Here is a 21,761-nt window from a genome sequence, read left to right on the forward strand (position 1 = left end):
CCGAATTCAATTTATATTCATATTATTTACTTGGAAAGAAAAAAATGTTCAACGTACAAAAAAATTTCATTTCAAAGATACTTCAAATTCACTAGTTATGCAAAGATCATAATTAGAATATCAATTGTCTAATTTCTGAATTCAATTTTGCTTTCTCCGGAGAACTCTATGTTTGACAGTTTCGAAATAAAATACATATTGAATCTAAAAATACTCTAATTACTTGTTTTTTATTTATTATATATTATTGTAAATTTTTGAAAAATCAGCGGTTTATATTTTAATTCACGAATCATATTGCGGAATCTTTTGGTTTCTAAGATATATTACTTCAAAATTTTTTACCTTCTAACTTAAATTTATTTTAACTTAAAAATAATATAATTTAAATATTATATAGGCAAATAATTCAATTATTAGCTTTTTTGACATTGACATATTATGTTAAGAAATATTTAATTGTACAATTTTACATAAATTTGCAACACTTTATTTGAAACAAAAGATTTACATGCAAGGGAAAATAAACTTCTAATTTACGTGAAAGACGATGAATTTTATTGTACTTTCTAAAATAAAATGTTTTACAAAGTACATTGACAGGACAGACGCTTTACCTTCCCTTCTGCATCCCCTCCTCAAAAAATTCAATTCTAACTCAAACCTAATTTTACTTTAGAAAACAGAAATTAGTTTGTTTAGCTAGATTAGAATTTTTTCCAGATAAAAGTTAACAAAAACTTATATCTCACAAATTATTTTATTCTTGATATAATTATAGAGAAAGTAAAGTTTTAAATAATTTACACATTTAATCAGATATCTGTTTTTTCTTTAATTTCTGAAATAAATTATAAAGTAATGACGGTAAGTGTCTACATTAACTTGCACCTCACGCATCACTTTCCTCTTTACATATATTATAGAGGACGCAATAATACACTCTTTGAATTATGTGACACTCTACTTTCATTCCTGAGATGTTGAAACATCATAATTTTCATATTTACTTGTATTACCTCTTATTTTTATATCCTACTTGTGTGTTTATATATTTTTTTTTGTTTATAATTGCTTATTTTGTCACTGTAGGTCACTGTACGCTTTAGAATTATTGTTTAATTTTGCTAAAAATTTATTTTTATTATACATTTGCTTGTCACTGTGTCACTGTCAGTAACTTACTCACTTAATAAATACATATTAATGTTATATGAGAGCAATAAAACAAAATATAATATATATAAAACAAGTACTATATAAAAGTATTATACTATATATGCGCGTATATATATATATATACATATGTGTGTGTGTGTGTGTGTGTGTGTGTGTGTGTTAATTGTAATTTCCCCCATTCATAAATGTAATATATAATATATAACATATGTTATATATATGTAATATATAATATATACATATGTTATATATTATTGTTATATTATAATTATACTCTATTTATAATAGAATTAGTTCATAGAATCGATCATAACATTGATCTCTAAACAAATAAAATAAAAATTATATATATTTTATTTATGAAACTCTCGCAATTTTTTATTTATATAGAAATTCAGATTTTTTTGCTTCAAATAAGTAAATAGACTTTTTTCCATTTACTCGATATTTATTAATACTTATTAATAAATTACTTTAATTTCAAAAATAATTTATTTAACATTTTAAATCCTTTGTTGAGATTGTATCAGAAATTATATTGTCAAAGATGAAATAGATTTTTTGAATCTTATTAGTGCCCGCCTTTCATATGCATTTTAAGACAAAAACTTGAATATGAATTAATTAGAGACTCTGTAAGTGTCTAATTGTAAGACATAATAATAAGAGTCTTGCCATGTGATATCCAATTTTGATTGATCCTTTAGGATCTGGACAATTCTCGCTCGTATTTAATACAGATACAAACCATACACTTAATATAAACATTATATTTCAGCAACATAAATAAAAAATAAACGTTTTAGAAGAATTATATAATAATCATTTTATTAAAATATACATCCACTCATTATCGCCTTGATGGCAAGACTCATATTATAGAGTCTCTAAAGTTAAGTCCGATTTCATCGCGTAACGACAAACGAAAGAACACATATAGCAATATTATTTATCCATTTATTTATTTATTAGAAAATAATTCCTTTATAATACAATATTCCTTTTTAGAAGGAGGATTAAGATATATCAGCAGAAAGTTTGTTAGATAATAAAAATATAAAACATTTAATACTTAGAAAATAACATATATAGAATTAATATAAAGCTTATTATAAAGTATGTTAGAAAAACAAGTAAATTACAAATAAATTATAGAAAAGCAGCGCGAATTAAGAACTAATCATATTAGTTTCAAGATGATGACGCAACACTCATTTAAATGATGCAAAATTCGAGTAAAAACAGTCGATATAATTAAGTAAATCATTTGCCAACAGACACATTCTATTTATAGATTTATACTTTGCATAAGAGATAAGAGGTAAAGCATATGCCTTCTCATTGATCTTGCTAGAATATGCAATTCTATATTGTGTAATAAGTCCGGACACACGCATGAACACACACACACACACAATCAATAAGTCCTCTCACTATTTTATAGAGGACTTTTAAAAAGATTTTTCTGCTGTTTAGAAATAAAAGTTTGAATTCGTTTAGTATGGGTATATATCATAAGAATATGATCTAACAATAAGATCTAAGCAATCCATTGTCTTATTTATAAACAAACTTGTCTTACAAAGATATATGCTAAATACACATAGAAGAAGTAGTCAATATATCAATAAAAATGATAGTGTAAGCATATATGTTCATTACAATTGACAAAAGACATTCTCGATTCTTTTTTTTCCTTTTTGAGTATTGTTGTTGCAAAATTAATTATTCTAATAATTAATTTTTACTTTATGTTTTCAGATTTTCGCAAAATATCAAAAAGAAATATTTCGGAAATCTTTCTAATATAATGATGTATCGGATACATGACGTTACAAGTACTATTTACACATATTAATATAATAATTAATTTTCCTTATCCTGCATGTTTTACGAATATATTGATTTATAATTACAATATAAGCACAAGAGTATAAAAAAGACGTATATTAAAATAAAGTAATAAGAAATAGCGATAAAAAATAGAATTTATCCTATTTAGTTCGACTTTATTTCTCAAAGAGGTGTTTTATAAAATATAATTCAAAAAAGAAGCAAAAATATTCGTAAACTTGACTATTTAAAAAATTTGGACAAAATTAATATTGGTTGAACAAAATTAATATTGGAGAATACAACCAGTAAGAGAAATGAATGTCACAACAATAGTCGATGCCATAAAAGCAGCGACCATCGTACTCGGGGTCAGCATCAGTAAGATTACTATAATCCCAGTATTGATTGTCGCACTCATGTACTTCAATTATGATCTCATGGACCCGGAAAATCATCCGCGCGTTACGAAGGAATTAAAAAAAAGTTACGATTTTGTTATTGTCGGCGGAGGTTCGGCCGGCAGCGTAGTCGTCAATAGGTTGACCGAAAATCCAGAATGGGACGTGCTATTGCTAGAGGCTGGAGGTCATGAAACAGAAATAACTGATGTGCCAATATTATCTCTATATTTGCATAAAAGTAAAATTGATTGGAAATATCAGACACAGCCTCAAAATACAGCCTGTCAAGCTATGACTGATCATCGATGTTCTTGGACTAGGGGCAAGGTAGTTTTGATAATTATTACAAAAACTATGATTATTAAAAACAAAAAAGAAAGAGAGAGAGAGAGAGAGAGAGAGAGAGAGAAAGCCAATAATATCAATATAACATGTATAAATATAATAATACAAATACAATAATAATAGTGAAAAGGCTAATGTCGAATCAACGTCAGTTTGATATCTAAAATTTAATTGAATCGAAATTGATATCGAAAATCAATCAATTTTGATCAAATTATTCTGTCATAAGAATGGCTTGCTTCTTAGTTATCTGTGTTCAAAACTTCTAAAGTGTCCAAAATTAAAAGATTACTATTTACATATGAGAATATATGGTTTTCGATTTGATTAGAGTTAATATCGATTCGATGCGCACTTTCGCAAAAATCGACAGAAGATCGATATGAAGGAAAAGAAAATGATGTCGATGTCAACTTTCGTTCATTTCATTTTATACTTTGATCAATATTATTCAATCATGGTCTTGATATATTTCAAAATTATTGAAATCGAGAAATGATTCCTAAATAATTACCAAAAGTCAATTCGATATTGAATTGAATTCTTATATATAATATCTTAGCGCATAAACAGTTTGAAGTCTAAAAATATAGGCTTCCCTTTCTCTAAAAATTAACACTAATTATCGAACATAAAGACGTCTTATAAAGATGGCATGTTATTATCATGTATATATATATATATATATATATATATATATATATATATATATATATATATATATATATATATATATATATATATATATATTGTGAAAAATCTCAAGTCACTGTGTACGGAATGTCAAATGTATATACATATTATGTGATTGTATATTATGTATATACATAATATACATAACATACATAACATACAATCAAAATTGGAAAGTAATTCCTGATTTCTACAATTATATTACAATTTCTTGTAATCGAAATATAAATATCTATTATATTGTATATATTAATTATTACGCGATTAGAAATAATCATCTTATCGAAAGAAAAAAAAAAAAAACAGGTTACAAAACTCATTTTGCAGTTATGTGATTATTCATACTCAATCTACTCAATCGATTAAATACTTTAGGTCCTTGGAGGTTCCAGTGTTTTAAATACTATGTTGTACGTCCGAGGAAATCGACGAGATTACGATCAATGGCGAAATTTTGGTAATCCTGGTTGGGGGTACGAAGACGTGCTACCGTTTTTCATCAAATCGGAGGACCAAAGAAATCCATATTTGGCACGTAATACAAAATATCATAGCACAGGTTCGCATACTTCAATTACCACTGTATAATAATCATGTATATTATATGAAATATAAATACTTTTTTACTTTTATTATTCTTAATTTTCCAGGAGGATATCTAACTGTGCAAGACAGCCCTTATGTTACTCCATTAGGCGTAGCGTTTCTTCAGGCTGGCGAAGAGATGGGTTACGATATTTGCGATGTCAATGGCGAGCAGCAAACCGGCTTCGCCTTTTTTCAGTTTACAATGCGACGGGGTGCTAGATGCAGCGCTGCTAAAGCATTTGTGCGACCTATTCAACTGAGAAAGAATTTTCATCTTTCACTGTGGAGTCATGTGACTCGAATACTAATAGATTCGCAGAGCAAACGAGCGTACGGAGTAGAATTTATTAGAAATGGTCGTAAAGAGATAGTATTTGCAAAAAAAGAAATAATTCTCTCCGCCGGCGCTATCAATAGTCCGCAATTATTAATGCTGTCAGGAGTAGGACCACGTGTCCATCTGGAGCAATTAGGAATTCCTGTAATTCAAGATTCACCCGGGGTTGGACAAAATCTGCAGGATCACATAGCAATTGGCGGTCTCGTTTTTCCGATCGATTATAAAATCAGCATCGTGATGAATCGAATGGTAAACGTCAATTCTGCACTGAGATACGCCATCACCGAAGATGGTCCGTTGACATCCAGCATCGGTCTCGAGGCGGTCGGTTTTATCGCCACCAAATATGTCAATGAGACCGACTGGCCCGATATCGAATTCATGTTGACGTCTTCGGGAGTGAACTCTGATGGTGGCAGTCATGTAAAGAATGCTCATGGTTTAACTGACGAATTCTACAATGAAGTATTTAGTGAACTCAACAACCGCGATGTTTTCGGGGTGTTTCCAATGATGCTTAGACCTAAATCGCGCGGCTATATCAGGCTGAAATCTAAAAATCCTTTAGATTATCCATTGCTTTATCACAACTATCTCACTCATCCAGAAGATGTGGCAGTACTTCGCGAGGGTGTTAAAGCGGCCATTGCCTTCGGTGAAATGAGCAGTATGAAAAGATTCGGTTCTAGATTTTATAGCAAACAATTACCCAATTGCAAGCACATTCCACTTTATACGGATGAATATTGGGAATGTGTTTTACGCATGTATACTATGACAATATACCATATGAGCTGCACCGCTAAGATGGGCCCGTCTAATGACCCTATGGCAGTTGTGGATCCGCAATTAAGAGTCTATGGAATCGAAGGTCTGCGGGTTATTGATGCGTCAATTATGCCGACTATTACTAGCGGCAACATAAATGCGCCTGTCATTATGATTGGTGAAAAGGGCGCTGATATGATAAAGACAATGTGGATGCAATCATCTCACCCCAAGAAAGATAATGTCACTGTTGCTATTTCTTGATGTTAGTCAATTGGATAGTATTGAGTAACGTGACATAAATGATGATTAATTAAAAAAATTGGATCAAATAAGTTTAAAATGAATAATTTAAATACATAATTATATATTGTTTTGGGAAAAATTAACTTGGATTTTAAGATAAGAATGTAATTTAAAAAAAGATATTCGTAATTATTTATAATTAAATATTTGGATGTGTAACGTATTTATAAAGAGTAATCTAGTAAACCTGATACAATTACAAATTACAATTACAATTACAATTACAAATTAGTTAGACAGCAGATACAATTATAAATTAGTTACAGTAGTTTTATATCAAATACGTTTGAAAATTTAAGATAGAAAAAATAATATTTACTCCAGCAAAAAATTCTTTTATAGAATTTAATTAATAATAAAACTTATATTAGCTAATATTTTAATTTTATAAAATATATTCTCTATTTTTTTCTCTACTAATAGAATAAAAAAATATTAAAAATACATAAAATATTACATTTATTATTAAATATAACTCTTAAATTTGTGTGTTTAGAGAACACAAATGTGTTCAGGATTATTCTCTATGTGAGCATAATATTTCTAATTATATAATTGAACAAAGTTACAAAAAAAAATTTATTTTTTATCTTGAACTAGAATATTTTTTACAAAGCGTGCGCCATGCATGCGCCATTTAGTTCCTTTTATTGTGTCATATAATACAAAAAAATATATGAGTGAGTATGTTACTTGTATATATAATTATGTATATAAGAACTTATTAGATACATAAAACAAAGTACACATTAACATTAGGAAATTAAATGGCTCTATATGTGAAACATAAATTTGAATTTCACAGCAAATAAAAGCCAGACGCGGACAGTAGTGCATCAGATTCATCGAAAATTAATTTCTCGACGAAACCGATTAATTGTGCCTGAGGCACAAATTTTTCTTGGTCTATATACGGTCTATATACTTGGTCAGTATATATTTAAATGTCAATTCCAAATTTTTAATAAATTTCTCTTTACTCCCCTGAAGAAGTATTGCATTGTGGATTTCTTCAATGATTTCGTCAGTCATAGCGGTTTTTGGGCGATTTGAATGTTTATCATCATTTATATACGACTATTAATGTCTGATTCGGGTCGCCAAAATACGTCAAAGCATAATAATGCAGAGCGTAACCATCGACTTATAGAACGGACTGAGCATCGCGATAGACAGGTGAGCGCCCGCTGTAGAGAGAGAGAGAGATATTATACATATGAGGCTTATTTTGTCTCTCTTGCTAACATCTCTGGTAGCTTTTTCAATATATCGATGAAAATTACTAATGAGATGTTAGCAAAAGAGACAGACATAATAGGCCTTCAATATAATACCTCTCTCTCTACAGCGGACGCTCGCCTGTCTATCACGATGCTTAGTTCACTCTATTATAAGTCGATTAAATTTCGCAATTATTTATATATATATAACACTACACTTTGTTGCATTCAATGCCAGTTCTAATGACATATTTTATGATGTGATAAGGTTTGCTGTAGCGTACTATTATATTTATACTTTAAAAATAATCTTGTAGAACTATATTTTGCAATTTAAGAAATGTAATTCATCTACGATAAAATAAACAACTGAGTTTTTCATAATACAGTATTAATGTAAAAAGTGTCATTATATTATATATTATGTAAAATACAATCAAAAGTATTTGTATTATAATTAAAAAGTGACTAGTCTAACAGATTTGCTCAAATAGTCTACAAATATATACATCTTGAATGCTTAAAATTGTTTGGTAATCAAAATCATATCTTTATAAAAAAATAGATTTCTTGTTGCAGAATACATGTATCTATTAGCGATTCTTTTTTCTCAGTATATATATATGTTGTTCTCAACAATATATTTCTTATAGTCTTAAAATAATTTTATGTCATATGAATAAAGATTTGTAAATTAGAATAATAATTTTTTAAACATTATATATATTATTTAAACATAGAGATGTGAAAAATTTTTTTTTATACAATACTTATTTTAATTAATGATGATGAGTTGTGATCAAAGCAGGTAAAAATAATCCTATTACCAAGAATAATATTTCTTTAACTTTAAGTCCAGATGACGTTGTACCTTCGTTTGATAAATGTGAATAATTACTACTTCTTGTCATTAATTCTGGCAAAACATGTACAGTAGCTACATAAAGAAATGTTCCAGCACTAAACAGCATAGCCAAGCCAGTCGCATTGACACTACTCAATGTTTCTTTTCCTTCCTGCAACAATGCAAAATTTTTTATTGATTAAATAATAAAATTAAATTTTGTATCACATACCAAAACTAACAAGAATTTTAAAAAACAAAGTATATGAACTGATGTTACATTCAAGCTCATCGAAACAATAATGTAAGCATAAAATAAAAGGACTAAATTTTAAAAAAAATCCATAAAAATTTTATTTGTATATATCGATAGGAAATATATACAAATAACATTCATTCTTTAAAAAAATATATTAAATTAGTACCCGCATTTTACTATTGCTTCTCTATAATATATATTGATTAAGTATCTTGTGCACTGTACGTTATTTCATTACAATCGGTATTTATTAAGCAAAAATTATGTAATTTAATAACAAAAATATTGAGCAAATGAATAATATATAAGTGATTTTAATCGTTAAATGCTTAACACAATTGCTTTTAATGTATCTGTTCTAAATCGTAAAGCATTTCTTTCCAATTTGCACTAATATGTTAAACAATTGTCATTGCAGAGATTGCGTTTCGACAGTTTGGATATTCATAAGCATACTGTAGCAAGAAGAGTAATTCTATGTAATTTCATTATATAAATTTTACATCAAATTTGTTTCTATAATATAAAAAAAAATAGTAACACATTTTTTTAAGTATTTACTCTAAATTATGTCATTCTATAGAGCAAGTATTATAAATGTTTAGATATATCAGTATATGGTTACGCTTTTATGCATCAGCAGAAACATTTTTTTTTTCAAATAATAAATATTTTTAATAAACAATATACATATGTATAGAGTAAAGAAACAAGTATAGCGCGCATATGTGTGTAACTGTATGTGTGTATGTGTACACATTTTGCGATATATTCCATATACTCCTTAACAAAATTAAAATATTAATTTGAAATAGGAAGAAGAAATATGTAGGCAAAATAATGAAATCTTTAAGTAATTTCCTGAAAAATGAACTATAAAACGATTATTTTGAAGAGTTTTTAAAACAAGTAGGTTCTCCAATCAATTTCAACCTATTTTAATTAAGAATATCAGATCATTTATTTCAATGATTTTAGATATATTATAGGAAAGAAAATACTGAATAGCCTTTAATAAACATTAAATATTATTTACTTTTAATTCCGAAATTGTAAGTAGATATATAGAGAATTAAAGTCCTTTAATAAAAAGTCACTTTACATTGTTCGATGTTTTAGATACAAAATAAGGTCCAAGATTTTTAAAAATCATCAAAATTATATTGATATTACTTGATACAAGTTTTATTTGTATTATTTGTATTATTACTAAAATTGCAAATATTTAAATTAAATTTAGATGAGATTAATTTATGAGCAATATAATCTTACATATTAATTTACGTTAATATTAGTATTCTCTCATATTCCGTACTGATTTAAACAAATTTATTTTAATAAAAATTAATTTATTTGTTTAATTAATTATAATTATTATTTATTTGCAATAAATTGGAAATCCTTAATATTAAAGTTTTTTCTTTTAAAATGAAAAGAAAAAAAGTATAATTCGTAAAAGTGCTCTTATTCAAATATAAGATTTACCATATTAACGTAATATTTCGATACAATATTGTTACATAAAATTTGTGTACAAATATCTTTAAAATATATATAAAAAATGATTATGGCAAAAATAGATAACATTACTCACTTTTCCAATTCCAAAATATGTCACAAGTGCAAGACACGGTGCCGCAAGAGAGAAAATTAATAAGTGTCTGCTTATTTTCTTTCTATCTACACCTTCATGAAGAAGAAATGACACAAGTCCAAATGCAGCTGGTGCCTATAAAAATAATTTAATGTTTAACGATAAAAAAAATTGATAAGTTAATTATATTAAATTACATTTTTTATTAAGTGCTTGTTAATTAATTTCTGAAACATTGTATATAATTCTTACTTTGTGCAACATTATTGCGAAAAAAACTATCACTTCCACATCAGCTTGAGATGTAGTAGCAGCAGCTCCCAATGCAACTCCATCAACCGCCGCATGTACTATAAGACCTAAAGTTGCTGTAATACTTTTTTGTCTTCCTCCACTTTTTCTGGCTGAACATTGATCAATTAAAAGCATAAATACAAAACCAAGTACTAAACTAATTCCAATTAAAGAATGTAAATTGCCTGTAAAAAAAACAGGAATACTATTAATGTTAGATATTAATTTCATGAAATGTGGTAATCAGTAAACATGCAATTACATACTATATAAACCTTTTTCATTAGTAATACCACCAGTAAATAATGCTCTTATACCCTCAGGTATAATCACTGCTAATGCAGTACCAACAAGAAGTCCTGCTCCTAATATTGAAACTAATTGTAACTTGTCCTATGGAAAACATATTGTATATAAATTATAAGATACATTGAATTCTGATATACCTATTATATACATACATAATTTTATATACATAAAATATTCTTTACTTCTATATCTTACTTCTGATAAATTTATAACTAATGGCAGTGATCCAGCTACACAAGATCCAACAAACATAACAAGAGAAAGCATCCATAGCATTGCTCTCTCCTCCATTTTTATTTAATACTGATGGCAATTTTTAATTTTTAACATTATTATATCAATATATAAAATATACATCTTAGACATTATGTCAGGTATTTGACTAGCGATATTCAATTATAAATTTGCAATTATATATTGCTCTATAATGTCAATGTAATAATTTTTATGACAGATCAAAATATAAGTAAGATATTCGCTGATTTATATACAATATTCATTGAATCGATTAATTAAACCACAAAAGTCGACAAGATCGACAGACTATTCAGAATAATTCCTTCATCTCGAGCATAGACATATAACATATATAGATGGAGCCATATATTTATTACATAAAGGGTCGTTTACAATGGCCGTAGCATAAGGTTGAAAGGCCGTAGTCGTAAGAAATTGACCAATCACAGTTGATTATTCTCCTGAACTTCAACTGGGATTGGTCAATTTCTAACGACTACGGCCTTACAACCTTATGCTACGGCCATTGTAGACGACCCTTAAAAGACCGTCTACAATGGAGGATAATAAAGCCTCGTTCACAATGAGTCGCAAGTCTGAAGTCGTAAGTAAATTGACCAATTGCAGTTGATTATTCAGATAAATAATAGACTGTGATTGATCAATTTGCTGACTTGCGAACCATTGTAGATGAGTCTTAAGATATCAGAGTAGGCAATGCCGTGTATATCTAGATCAAGCATCCTCAGAAGGGAGCGAAGTAAGAAATTGACAGTTTAAGGCCGGTATTCATAGTCCGTTCTTATATTTAAGATGGTCTTAAGAACCCATTCAATTAATCAAATAGCTGCAATGCGGTCATTGATTGGTTGAATGGGTTCCTAGGACGATCTTAAATATAAGAACAGACTATGAATACCGGCCTAATGCGTCGTCTACAATGAGATTTTAAGGAGACTTAAGGCGTAAGATATAAGACCTGAGCAGAATGGCTGCCTTATAATTTTAAGACTATGTTTTATGCCTTAAGTCTTTGTCATAGGTAACGCACAATACTGTGTGTTATGTCTCGAGTCTTATGTATACGCGAACGTTTATTTCTTACAAACGTTTGCGTATACATAAGACTCGGGACATAACACACAGTATTGTGCGTTACCTAAGACAAAAACATAAGGCATAAAACATAGTCTTAAAATCTTAAGGCAGCCATTCTGCTCAGGCCCTTAAGAAATTGACCAATCACAGTCGAGTATTCTCTTAATACTTGACTGAATATAACTCTGCGTCTCGACATATCGCGAAATATCGTCAAAATATTGTTATCATAATCATAACGTATCGCATCGTATCTTAATCCTATCGTATCATATCGTATCGTATCGTATCGTATCGTAACGTATCGTATCATATCGCATCGTATAATAATCGTATCGTATAATATCGTATTGTATCGTATCATAATCGTATCGTATCATAATCGTGTTATATCGTATCGTATCGTATCATATTCTAATCATATCGTATCATATCGTACCGTACCATAACCATATCTTATCGTACGAACGGGAGTCCTTTCGCTGATGCGCAAGCTTCTGCGCACGCGTCGGAGTCATTTCGCCCATGCGCGACATTTTGCGCACGCGCGGTAATCTGCGCGCATGCGCGGACAAGATCCGAACTCGAATCGCCGTATCTCCGAAACCGTAGGTCCCACCGGGACGAGGTATAGAACCTATCCGAATGCCGTTCCTCAATGCCGTCTATGAGGTCCTATACCCTTTCCCTCTAGTACCCACCGTTCGCCAGGGAAACGAGATTTAAACTTTCGAATCGCCGTATCTCCGAAACTATAAGTCCAATCGCGACGAGGTATAGGCCCTTTCTTGTTGCCGTTCCTCAATGCCGTCTGTGAGGTCCTATACTCCTTCCCTCTAGCACCCACCGTTCGCCAGGGAATCGAGATTTAAACATTCGAATCGCCGTATCTCCGAAACTGTAAGTCCTATCACGACGAGGTATAGGACCTTTCTTGTTGCCATTCCTCAATGAAGTCTATGAGGTCCTATACACTTTCCCTCTAGCACCCACCGTTCGCCAGGGAAACGAGATTTAAACATTCGAATCGCCGTATCTCCGAAACTATAAGTCCTATCGCGACTGTGTATAGGACCTTTCTTGTTGCCGTTTCTCAATGCCGTCATTGAGGTCCTATACCCTTTCCCTCTAGCACCTACCGTTCGCCAGGTAAACGAGATTTAAACTTTCGAATCGTCGTATCTCCGAAACTATAAGTCCTATCGCGACGACGTATAGGACCTTTCCTGTTGCCGTTTCTCAATGCCGTCTATGAGGTCCTATACACTTTCCCTCTAGCACCCACCGTTCGCCAGGGAAACGAGATTTCAACTTTCGAATCGCCGTATCTCCGAAACTATAAGTCCAATCGCGACGAGGTATAGGATCTTTTTTGTTGCCGTTCCTCAGTGCCGTCTATGAGTTCCTATACACTTTCCCTCTAGCACCCACCGTTCGCCAGGGAAACGAGATTTCAGCTTTCGAATCGCCGTATCTCCGAAACTATAAGTCCTATCGCGACTATGTATAGGACCTTTCTTGTTGCCGTTCATCAGTGCCGTCTATGAGATCCTATACCCTTTCCCTCTAGCACCCACCGTTCGCCAGGGAAACGAGATTTAAACTTTGGAATCGCCGTATCTCCGAAACTAAAAGTCCAATCGCGACGAGGTATAGGACCTTTTTTGTTGCCGTTCCTCAGTGCCGTCTATGAGGTCCTATACACTTTCCCTCTAGCACCCACCGTTTACCCGAAAAACGAATATGACGGGTCACGCCAAGACGCTATCTCCGAAACGAAGTGACTTACAGCCTCGGTTCATAGGACCTATTTTGTAGGGCTCCCAGAATACTATAAACCCGCTTCGGACCCCGAAGTGGTATCTCCAACCGTTCGCGAGATAATCGAAAATTCCTATTTTCTCGGGAATCTAGTTCTACTTCGACCTCGGACCTTCAATAGAATCCGTATCGCGGCATTTCCTACACGATAGAATGATTAATTCAACGCGACTTTTTGCGAAAGCGAAGGAGTCTCTTGGCGCATGCGCGACCATCTGCGCAAGCGCGCGAGACATTTCGTGCCAACGCCAACATCTGCGAACACGCGAAAGTCTTTTCGAACATACGCGAGCTACTGCGCACGCGCGGGAGACTTGCCGCGCATGTGCGACCTTCTGCGCAAACGCGCTAGACATTTCGTGCCAACGCGAACTTCTGCGCACGCGCGAAAGTCTTTTCGAACATGCGAGAGCTACTGCGCACGCGCGGGAGAATTGCCGCGCATTCGCGACCTTCGGCGCACGCGCGGGAGTCCTTTAGCGCATGCACGAGCTTCTGCGCACGCGCGAAAGTCTTTTCGAACATGCGCGAGCTACTGCGCACGTGCGGGAGACTTGCCGCGCATGCCCGACCTTCGACGCAAGCGCAGGAATCTTTTGGCGCATGCGCGACCTTCTGCGCAAGCGCGCGAGTCATTTCGTGCCAACGCGAACTTCTGCGGAGGCGCGAAAGTCTTTTCGAACATGCGCGACCTTCTGCGCACGCGCGGGAGTCTTTTCGTGCCAACCCGAACTTCTGCGCAGGCGCGAAAGTCTTTTCGAACATGCGCGAGCTACTGCGCACGCGCGGGAGACTTGCCGCGCATGCGCGACCTTCGACGCACGCGCAGGAATCTTTTGGCGCATGCGCGACCTTCGGCGCACGCGCGGGAGTCTTCTCGAACATGCGCGAGCTACTGCGCACGCGCGGGAGACTTACCGCGCATGCGCAACCTTCTGCGCAAGCGCGCGAGTCATTTCGTGACAACGCGAACTTCTGCGCACGCGCGAAAGTCTTTTCGAACATGCGCGAGCTACTGCGCACGCGCGGTAGAATTGCCGCTCATGCACTAACTTCGACGCACGCGCATGAATCTTCTGGCGCATGCGCGACCTTCGGCGCACGCGCGGGAGTCTTTTCGAACATACGCGAGCTACTGCGCACGCGCGGGAGACTTGCCGCGCATGCGCGACCTTCGATGCACGCGCATGAATCTTTTGACGCATGCGCGACCTTCGGCGCACACGCGGGAGTCTTTTCGAACATACGCGAGCTACTGCGCACGCGCGGGAGTCACATCGTGCCAACGCGACTTCTGCGCACGCGCGAAAATCATTTTGATCATGCGCGAGCTACTGCGCACTCGCGGGAGACTTGCCGCGCATGCGCGACCTTCTGCGCAAGCGCACGAGTCATTTCGTGCCAACGCGAACTTTTGCGCACGCGCGAAAGTCTTTTCGAACATGCGCGAGCTACTGTGCACGCGCGGGAGACTTGCCGCGCATGCCCGACATTCGACGCACGCGCATGAATCTTCTGGCGCATGCGCGAACTTCGGCGCACGCGCGGGAGGCTTTTCGAACATACGCGAGCTACTGCGCACGCGCGGGAGACTTGCCGCGCATGCGCGACATTCGACGCACGCGCATGAATCTTCTGGCGCATGCGCGAACTTCTGCGCACGCGCGGGAGGCTTTTCGAACATACGCGAGCTACTGCGCACGCGCGGGAGACTTGCCGCGCATGCGCGACATTCGACGCACGCGCTTGAATCTTCTGGCGCATGCGCGATCTTCGGCGCACGCGCGGGAGGCTTTTCGAACATACGCGAGCTACTGCGCAAGCGCGGGAGTCTTGCCGCGCATGCGCGACATTCTTTGCAAGCGCGCGAGTCATTTCGTGCCAACGCGAACTTCTGCGCACGCGCGAAAGTCTTTTCGAACATGCGCGAGCTACTGCGCACGCGCGGGAGTCATTTCGTGCCAACGCGAACTTCTGCGCACGCGCGAAAGTCTTTTCGAACATGCGCGAGCTACTGCGCACGCGCGGGAGACTTGCCGCGCATGCGCGACCTTCGGCGCACGCGCATGAATCTTTTGGCGCATGCGCGACCTTCGGCGCACGCGCGGGAGTCTTTTCGAACATACGCAAGCTACTGCGCACGCGCGGGAATCATTTCGTGCCAACGCGAACTTCTACGCAGGCGCGAAAGTCTTTTCGAACATGCGCGAGCTACTGCGCACTCGCGGGAGACTTGCCGCGCATGCGCGACCTTCTGCGCAAGCGCACGAGTCATTTCGTGCCAACGCGAACTTCTGCGCACGCGCGAAAGTCTTTTCGAACATGCGCGAGCTACTGCGCACGCGCGGGAGACTTGCCGCGCATGCGCGACCTTCTGCGCAAGCGCACGAGTCATTTCGTGCCAACGCGAACTTCTGCGCACGCGCGAAAGTCTTTTCGAACATGCGCGAGCTACTGCGCACGCGCGGGAGACTTGCCGCGCATGCGCGACATTCGACGCACGCGCATGAATTTTCTGGCGCATGCGCGATCTTCGGCGCACGCGCGGGAGGCTTTTCGAACATACGCGAGCTACTGCGCACGCGCGGGAGACTTGCCGCGCATGCGCGACCTTCGACGCACGCGCATGAATCTTTTGGCGCATGCGCGACTTTCGGCGCACGCGCGGGAGTCTTTTCGAACATACGCGAGCTACTGCGCAAGCGCGGGAGTCTTGCCGCGCATGCGCGACATTCTTTGCAAGCGCGCGAGTCATTTCGTGCCAACGCGAACTTCTGCGCACGCGCGAAAGTCTTTTCGAACATGCGCGAGCTACTGCGCACGCGCGGGAGACATGCCGCGCATGCGCGACCTTCGGCGCACGCGCATGAATCTTTTGGCTCATGCGCGACCTTCGGCGCACGCGCGGGAGTCTTTTCGAACATACGCGAGCTACTGCGCACGCGCGGGAGTCATTTCGTGCCAACGCGAACTTCTGCGCAGGCGCGAAAGTCTTTTCGAACATGCGCGAGCTACTGCGCACTCGCGGGAGACTTGCCGCGCATGCGCGACCTTCGACGCACGCGCATGAATCTTTTGGCGCATGCGAGACCTTCGGCGCACGCGCGGGAGTCTTTTCGAACATACGCGATCTACAGCGCACGCGCGGGAGACTTGCCGCGCATGCGCGACCTTCTGCGCAAGCGCACGAGTCATTTCGTGCCAACGCGAACTTCTGCGCACGCGCGAAAGTCTTTTCGAACATGCGCGAGCTACTGCGCACGCGCGGGAGACTTGCCGCGCATGCGCGACATTCGACGCACGCGCATGAATCTTCTGGCGCATGCGCGATCTTCGGCGCACGCGCGGGAGGCTTTTCGAACATACGCGAGCTACTGCGCACGCGCGGGAGACTTGCCGCGCATGCGCGACCTTCGACGCACGCGCATGAATCTTTTGGCGCATGCGCGACATTCGGCGCACGCGCGGGAGTCTTTTCGAACATACGCGAGCTACTGCGCAAGCGCGGGAGTCTTGCCGCGCATGCGCGACATTCTTTGCAAGCGCGCGAGTCATTTCGTGCCAACGCGAACTTCTGCGCACGCGCGAAAGTCTTTTCGAACATGCGCGAGCTACTGCGCACGCGCGGGAGACATGCCGCGCATGCGCGAACTTCGGCGCACGCGCGGGAGTCTTTTCGAACATACGCGAGCTACTGCGCACGCGCGGGAGTCTTTTGGCGAATGCGCGACCTTCTGCGCAAGCGCGCGAGTCATTTCGTGCCAACGCGAACTTCTGCGCACGCGCGAAAGTCTTTTCAAACATGCGCGAGCTACTGCGCACGCGCGGGAGACATGCCGCGCATGCGCGACCTTCGGCGCACGCGCATAAATCTTTTGGCGCATGCGCGACCTTCGGCGCACGCGCGGGAGTCTTTTCGAACATACGCGAGCTACTGCGCACGCGCGGGAGTCATTTCGTGCCAACGCGAACTTCTGCGCAGGCGCGAAAGCCTTTTCGAAGATGCGCGAGCTACTGCGCACTCGCGGGAGACTTGTCGCGCATGCGCGACCTTCGACGCACGCGCATGAATCTTTTGGGGCATGCGAGACCTTCGGCGCACGCGCGGAAGTCTTTTCGAACATACGCGATCTACAGCGCACGCGAGGGAGACTTGCCGCGCATGTGCGACCTTCTGCGCAAGCGCACGAGTCATTTCGTGCCAACGCGAACTTCTGCGCACGCGCGAAAGTCTTTTCGAACATGCGCGAGCTACTGCGCACGCGCGGGAGACTTGCCGCGCATGCGCGACATTCGACGCACGCGCATGAATCTTCTGGCGCATGCGCGAACTTCGGCGCACGCGCGGGAGGCTTTTCGAACATACGCGAGCTACTGCGCACGCGCGGGAGACTTGCCGCGCATGCGCGACATTCGACGCACGCGCATGAATCTTCTGGCGCATGCGCGATCTTCGGCGCACGCGCGGGAGGCTTTTCGAACATACGCGAGCTACTGCGCACGCGCGGGAGACATGCCGCGCATGCGCGACATTCTTTGCAAGCGCGCGAGTCATTTCGTGCCAACGCGAACTTCTGCGCACGCGCGAAAGTCTTTTCGAACATGCGCGAGCTACTGCGCACGCGCGGGAATCATTTCGAGCCAACGCGAACTTCTGCGCACGCGCGAAAGTCTTTTCGAACATGCGCGAGCTACTGCGCACGCGCGGGAGACTTGCCGCGCATGCGCGACCTTCGGCGCACGCGCATGAATCTTTTGGCGCATGCGCGACCTTCGGCGCACGCGCGGGAGTCTTTTCGAACATACGCAAGCTACTGCGCACGCGCGGGAATCATTTCGTGCCAACGCGAACTTCTACGCAGGCGCGAAAGTCTTTTCGAACATGCGCGAGCTACTGCGCACTCGCGGGAGACTTGCCGCGCATGCGCGACCTTCTGCGCAAGCGCACGAGTCATTTCGTGCCAACGCGAACTTCTGCGCACGCGCGAAAGTCTTTTCGAACATGCGCGAGCTACTGCGCACGCGCGGGAGACTTGCCGCGCATGCGCGACATTCGACGCACGCGCATGAATCTTCTGGCGCATGCGCGATCTTCGGCGTACGCGCGGGAGGCTTTTCGAACATACGCGAGCTACTGCGCACGCGCGGGAGACTTGCCGCGCATGCGCGACCTTCGACGCACGCGCATGAATCTTTTGGCGCATGCGAGACCTTCGGCGCACGCGCGGGAGTCTTTTCGAACATACGCGATCTACAGCGCACGCGCGGGAGACTTGCCGCGCATGCGCGACCTTCTGCGCAAGCGCACGAGTCATTTCGTGCCAACGCGAACTTCTGCGCACGCGCGAAAGTCTTTTCGAACATGCGCGAGCTACTGCGCACGCGCGGGAGACTTGCCGCGCATGCGCGACATTCGACGCACGCGCATGAATCTACTGGCGCATGCGCGATCTTCGGCGCACGCGCGGGAGGCTTTTCGAACATACGCGAGCTACTGCGCACGCGCGGGAGACTTGCCGCGCATGCGCGACCTTCGACGCACGCGCATGAATCTTTTGGCGCATGCGCGACTTTCGGCGCACGCGCGGGAGTCTTTTCGAACATACGCGAGCTACTGCGCAAGCGCGGGAGTCTTGCCGCGCATGCGCGACATTCTTTGCAAGCGCGCGAGTCATTTCGTGCCAACGCGAACTTCTGCGCACGCGCGAAAGTCTTTTCGAACATGCGCGAGCTACTGCGCACGCGCGGGAGACATGCCGCGCATGCGCGACCTTCGGCGCACGCGCATGAATCTTTTGGCTCATGCGCGACCTTCGGCGCACGCGCGGGAGTCTTTTCGAACATACGCGAGCTACTGCGCACGCGCGGGAGTCATTTCGTGCCAACGCGAACTTCTGCGCAGGCGCGAAAGTCTTTTCGAACATGCGCGAGCTACTGCGCACTCGCGGGAGACTTGCCGCGCATGCGCGACCTTCGACGCACGCGCATGAATCTTTTGTCGCATGCGAGACCTTCGGCGCACGCGCGGGAGTCTTTTCGAACATACGCGATCTACAGCGCACGCGCGGGAGACTTGCCGCGCATGCGCGACCTTCTGCGCAAGCGCACGAGTCATTTCGTGCCAACGCGAACTTCTGCGCAGGCGCGAAAGCTTTTTCGAAGATGCGCGAGCTACTGCGCATTCGCGGGAGACTTGCCGCGCATGCGCGACCTTCGGTGCACGCGCGGAAGTCTTTTCGAACATACGCGATCTACAGCGCACGCGCGGGAGACTTGCCGCGCATGTGCGACCTTCTGCGCAAGCGCACGAGTCATTTCGTGCCAACGCGAACTTCTGCGCACGCGCGAAAGTCTTTTCGAACATGCGCGAGCTACTGTGCACGCGCGGGAGACTTGCCGCGCATGCGCGACATTCGACGCACGCGCATGAATCTTCTGGCGCATGCGCGAACTTCGGCGCACGCGCGGGAGGCTTTTCGAACATACGCGAGCTACTGCGCACGCGCGGGAGACTTGCCGCGCATGCGCGACATTCGACGCACGCGCATGAATCTTCTGGCGCATGCGCGAACTTCGGCGCACGCGCGGGAGGCTTTTCGAACATACGCGAGCTACTGCGCACGCGCGGGAGACTTGCCGCGCATGCGCGACATTCGACGCACGCGCATGAATCTTCTGGCGCATGCGCGATCTTCGGCGCACGCGCGGGAGGCTTTTCGAACATACGCGAGCTACTGCGCAAGCGCGGGAGTCTTGCCGCGCATGCGCGACATTCTTTGCAAGCGCGCGAGTCATTTCGTGCCAACGCGAACTTCTGCGCACGCGCGAAAGTCTTTTCGAACATGCGCGAGCTACTGCGCACGCGCGGGAGTCATTTCGTGCCAACGCGAACTTCTGCGCACGCGCGAAAGTCTTTTCGAACATGCGCGAGCTACTGCGCACGCGCGGGAGACTTGCCGCGCATGCGCGACCTTCGGCGCACGCGCATGAATCTTTTGGCGCATGCGCGACTTTCGGCGCACGCGCGGGAGTCTTTTCGAACATACGCGAGCTACTGCGCAAGCGCGGGAGTCTTGCCGCGCATGCGCGACATTCTTTGCAAGCGCGCGAGTCATTTCGTGCCAACGCGAACTTCTGCGCACGCGCGAAAGTCTTTTCGAACATGCGCGTGCTACTGCGCACGCGCGGGAGACATGCCGCGCATGCGCGACCTTCGGCGCACGCGCATGAATCTTTTGGCTCATGCGCGACCTTCGGCGCACGCGCGGGAGTCTTTTCGAACATACGCGAGCTACTGCGCACGCGCGGGAGTCATTTCGTGCCAACGCGAACTTCTGCGCAGGCGCGAAAGTCATTTCGAACATGCGCAAGCTACTGCGCACGCGCGGAAGACTTGCCGCGCATGCGCAAACTTCGGCGCACCCGCGGGAGTCTTTTCGAACATACGCGAGCTACTGCGCACGCGCGGAAGTCTTGCTGCGCATGCGCAACCTTCGGCGCACGCGCGGGAGTCTTTTCGAACATACGCGAGCTACTGCGCACGCGCGGGAGTCTTGCCGCGCAAGCGCGACCATCAAAGCACGCGCAGGAGTCTTTTGGCGAATGCGCGACCTTCTGCGCAAGCGTGCG

General features: G+C 41.5%; 2 protein-coding genes across 4 annotated transcripts; one reads left to right on the forward strand and one right to left on the reverse strand.

Annotated features, from left to right (window-relative positions):
- The first annotated feature begins 3,189 nt into the window (after positions 1 to 3,189).
- Positions 3,190 to 6,791, forward strand: LOC145960385 (glucose dehydrogenase [FAD, quinone]-like). Its single transcript, XM_083079801.1, has 3 exons — positions 3,190 to 3,743; positions 4,830 to 5,013; positions 5,105 to 6,791. Exons 1-3 carry the CDS (start codon positions 3,330 to 3,332, stop codon positions 6,412 to 6,414), a joined length of 1,908 nt encoding a protein of 635 aa, XP_082935927.1. The 5' UTR covers positions 3,190 to 3,329; the 3' UTR covers positions 6,415 to 6,791.
- A 220-nt stretch (positions 6,792 to 7,011) lies between these two features.
- On the reverse strand, positions 7,012 to 11,541 carry Zip102b (Zinc/iron regulated transporter-related protein 102B). Of its 3 annotated transcripts, none has more exons than XM_083079805.1 (5): positions 11,172 to 11,541; positions 10,943 to 11,060; positions 10,626 to 10,777; positions 10,374 to 10,508; positions 7,012 to 8,692 (listed from the first exon to the last, which is right to left on the reverse strand). In XM_083079805.1, the coding sequence occupies exons 1-5, from the start codon at positions 11,265 to 11,267 to the stop codon at positions 8,456 to 8,458; spliced, it is 738 nt and encodes a 245-aa protein (XP_082935931.1). In that variant the 5' UTR covers positions 11,268 to 11,541; the 3' UTR covers positions 7,012 to 8,455. The 3 variants fall into 3 exon arrangements, with proteins under 3 accessions (XP_082935931.1, XP_082935930.1, XP_082935929.1); XM_083079804.1 differs by having other exon boundaries at positions 10,626 to 10,852; XM_083079803.1 differs by having other exon boundaries at positions 10,626 to 10,852; positions 10,934 to 11,060.
- Positions 11,542 to 21,761: the final 10,220 nt, after the last annotated feature.

The sequence above is a fragment of the Camponotus vicinus genome, unplaced genomic scaffold, assembly GCF_025532165.1.
Source record: "Camponotus vicinus isolate PSW18456_S1 unplaced genomic scaffold, iyCamVici1.0 SCAF_10, whole genome shotgun sequence".
Taxonomy (NCBI): domain Eukaryota; kingdom Metazoa; phylum Arthropoda; class Insecta; order Hymenoptera; family Formicidae; genus Camponotus; species Camponotus vicinus.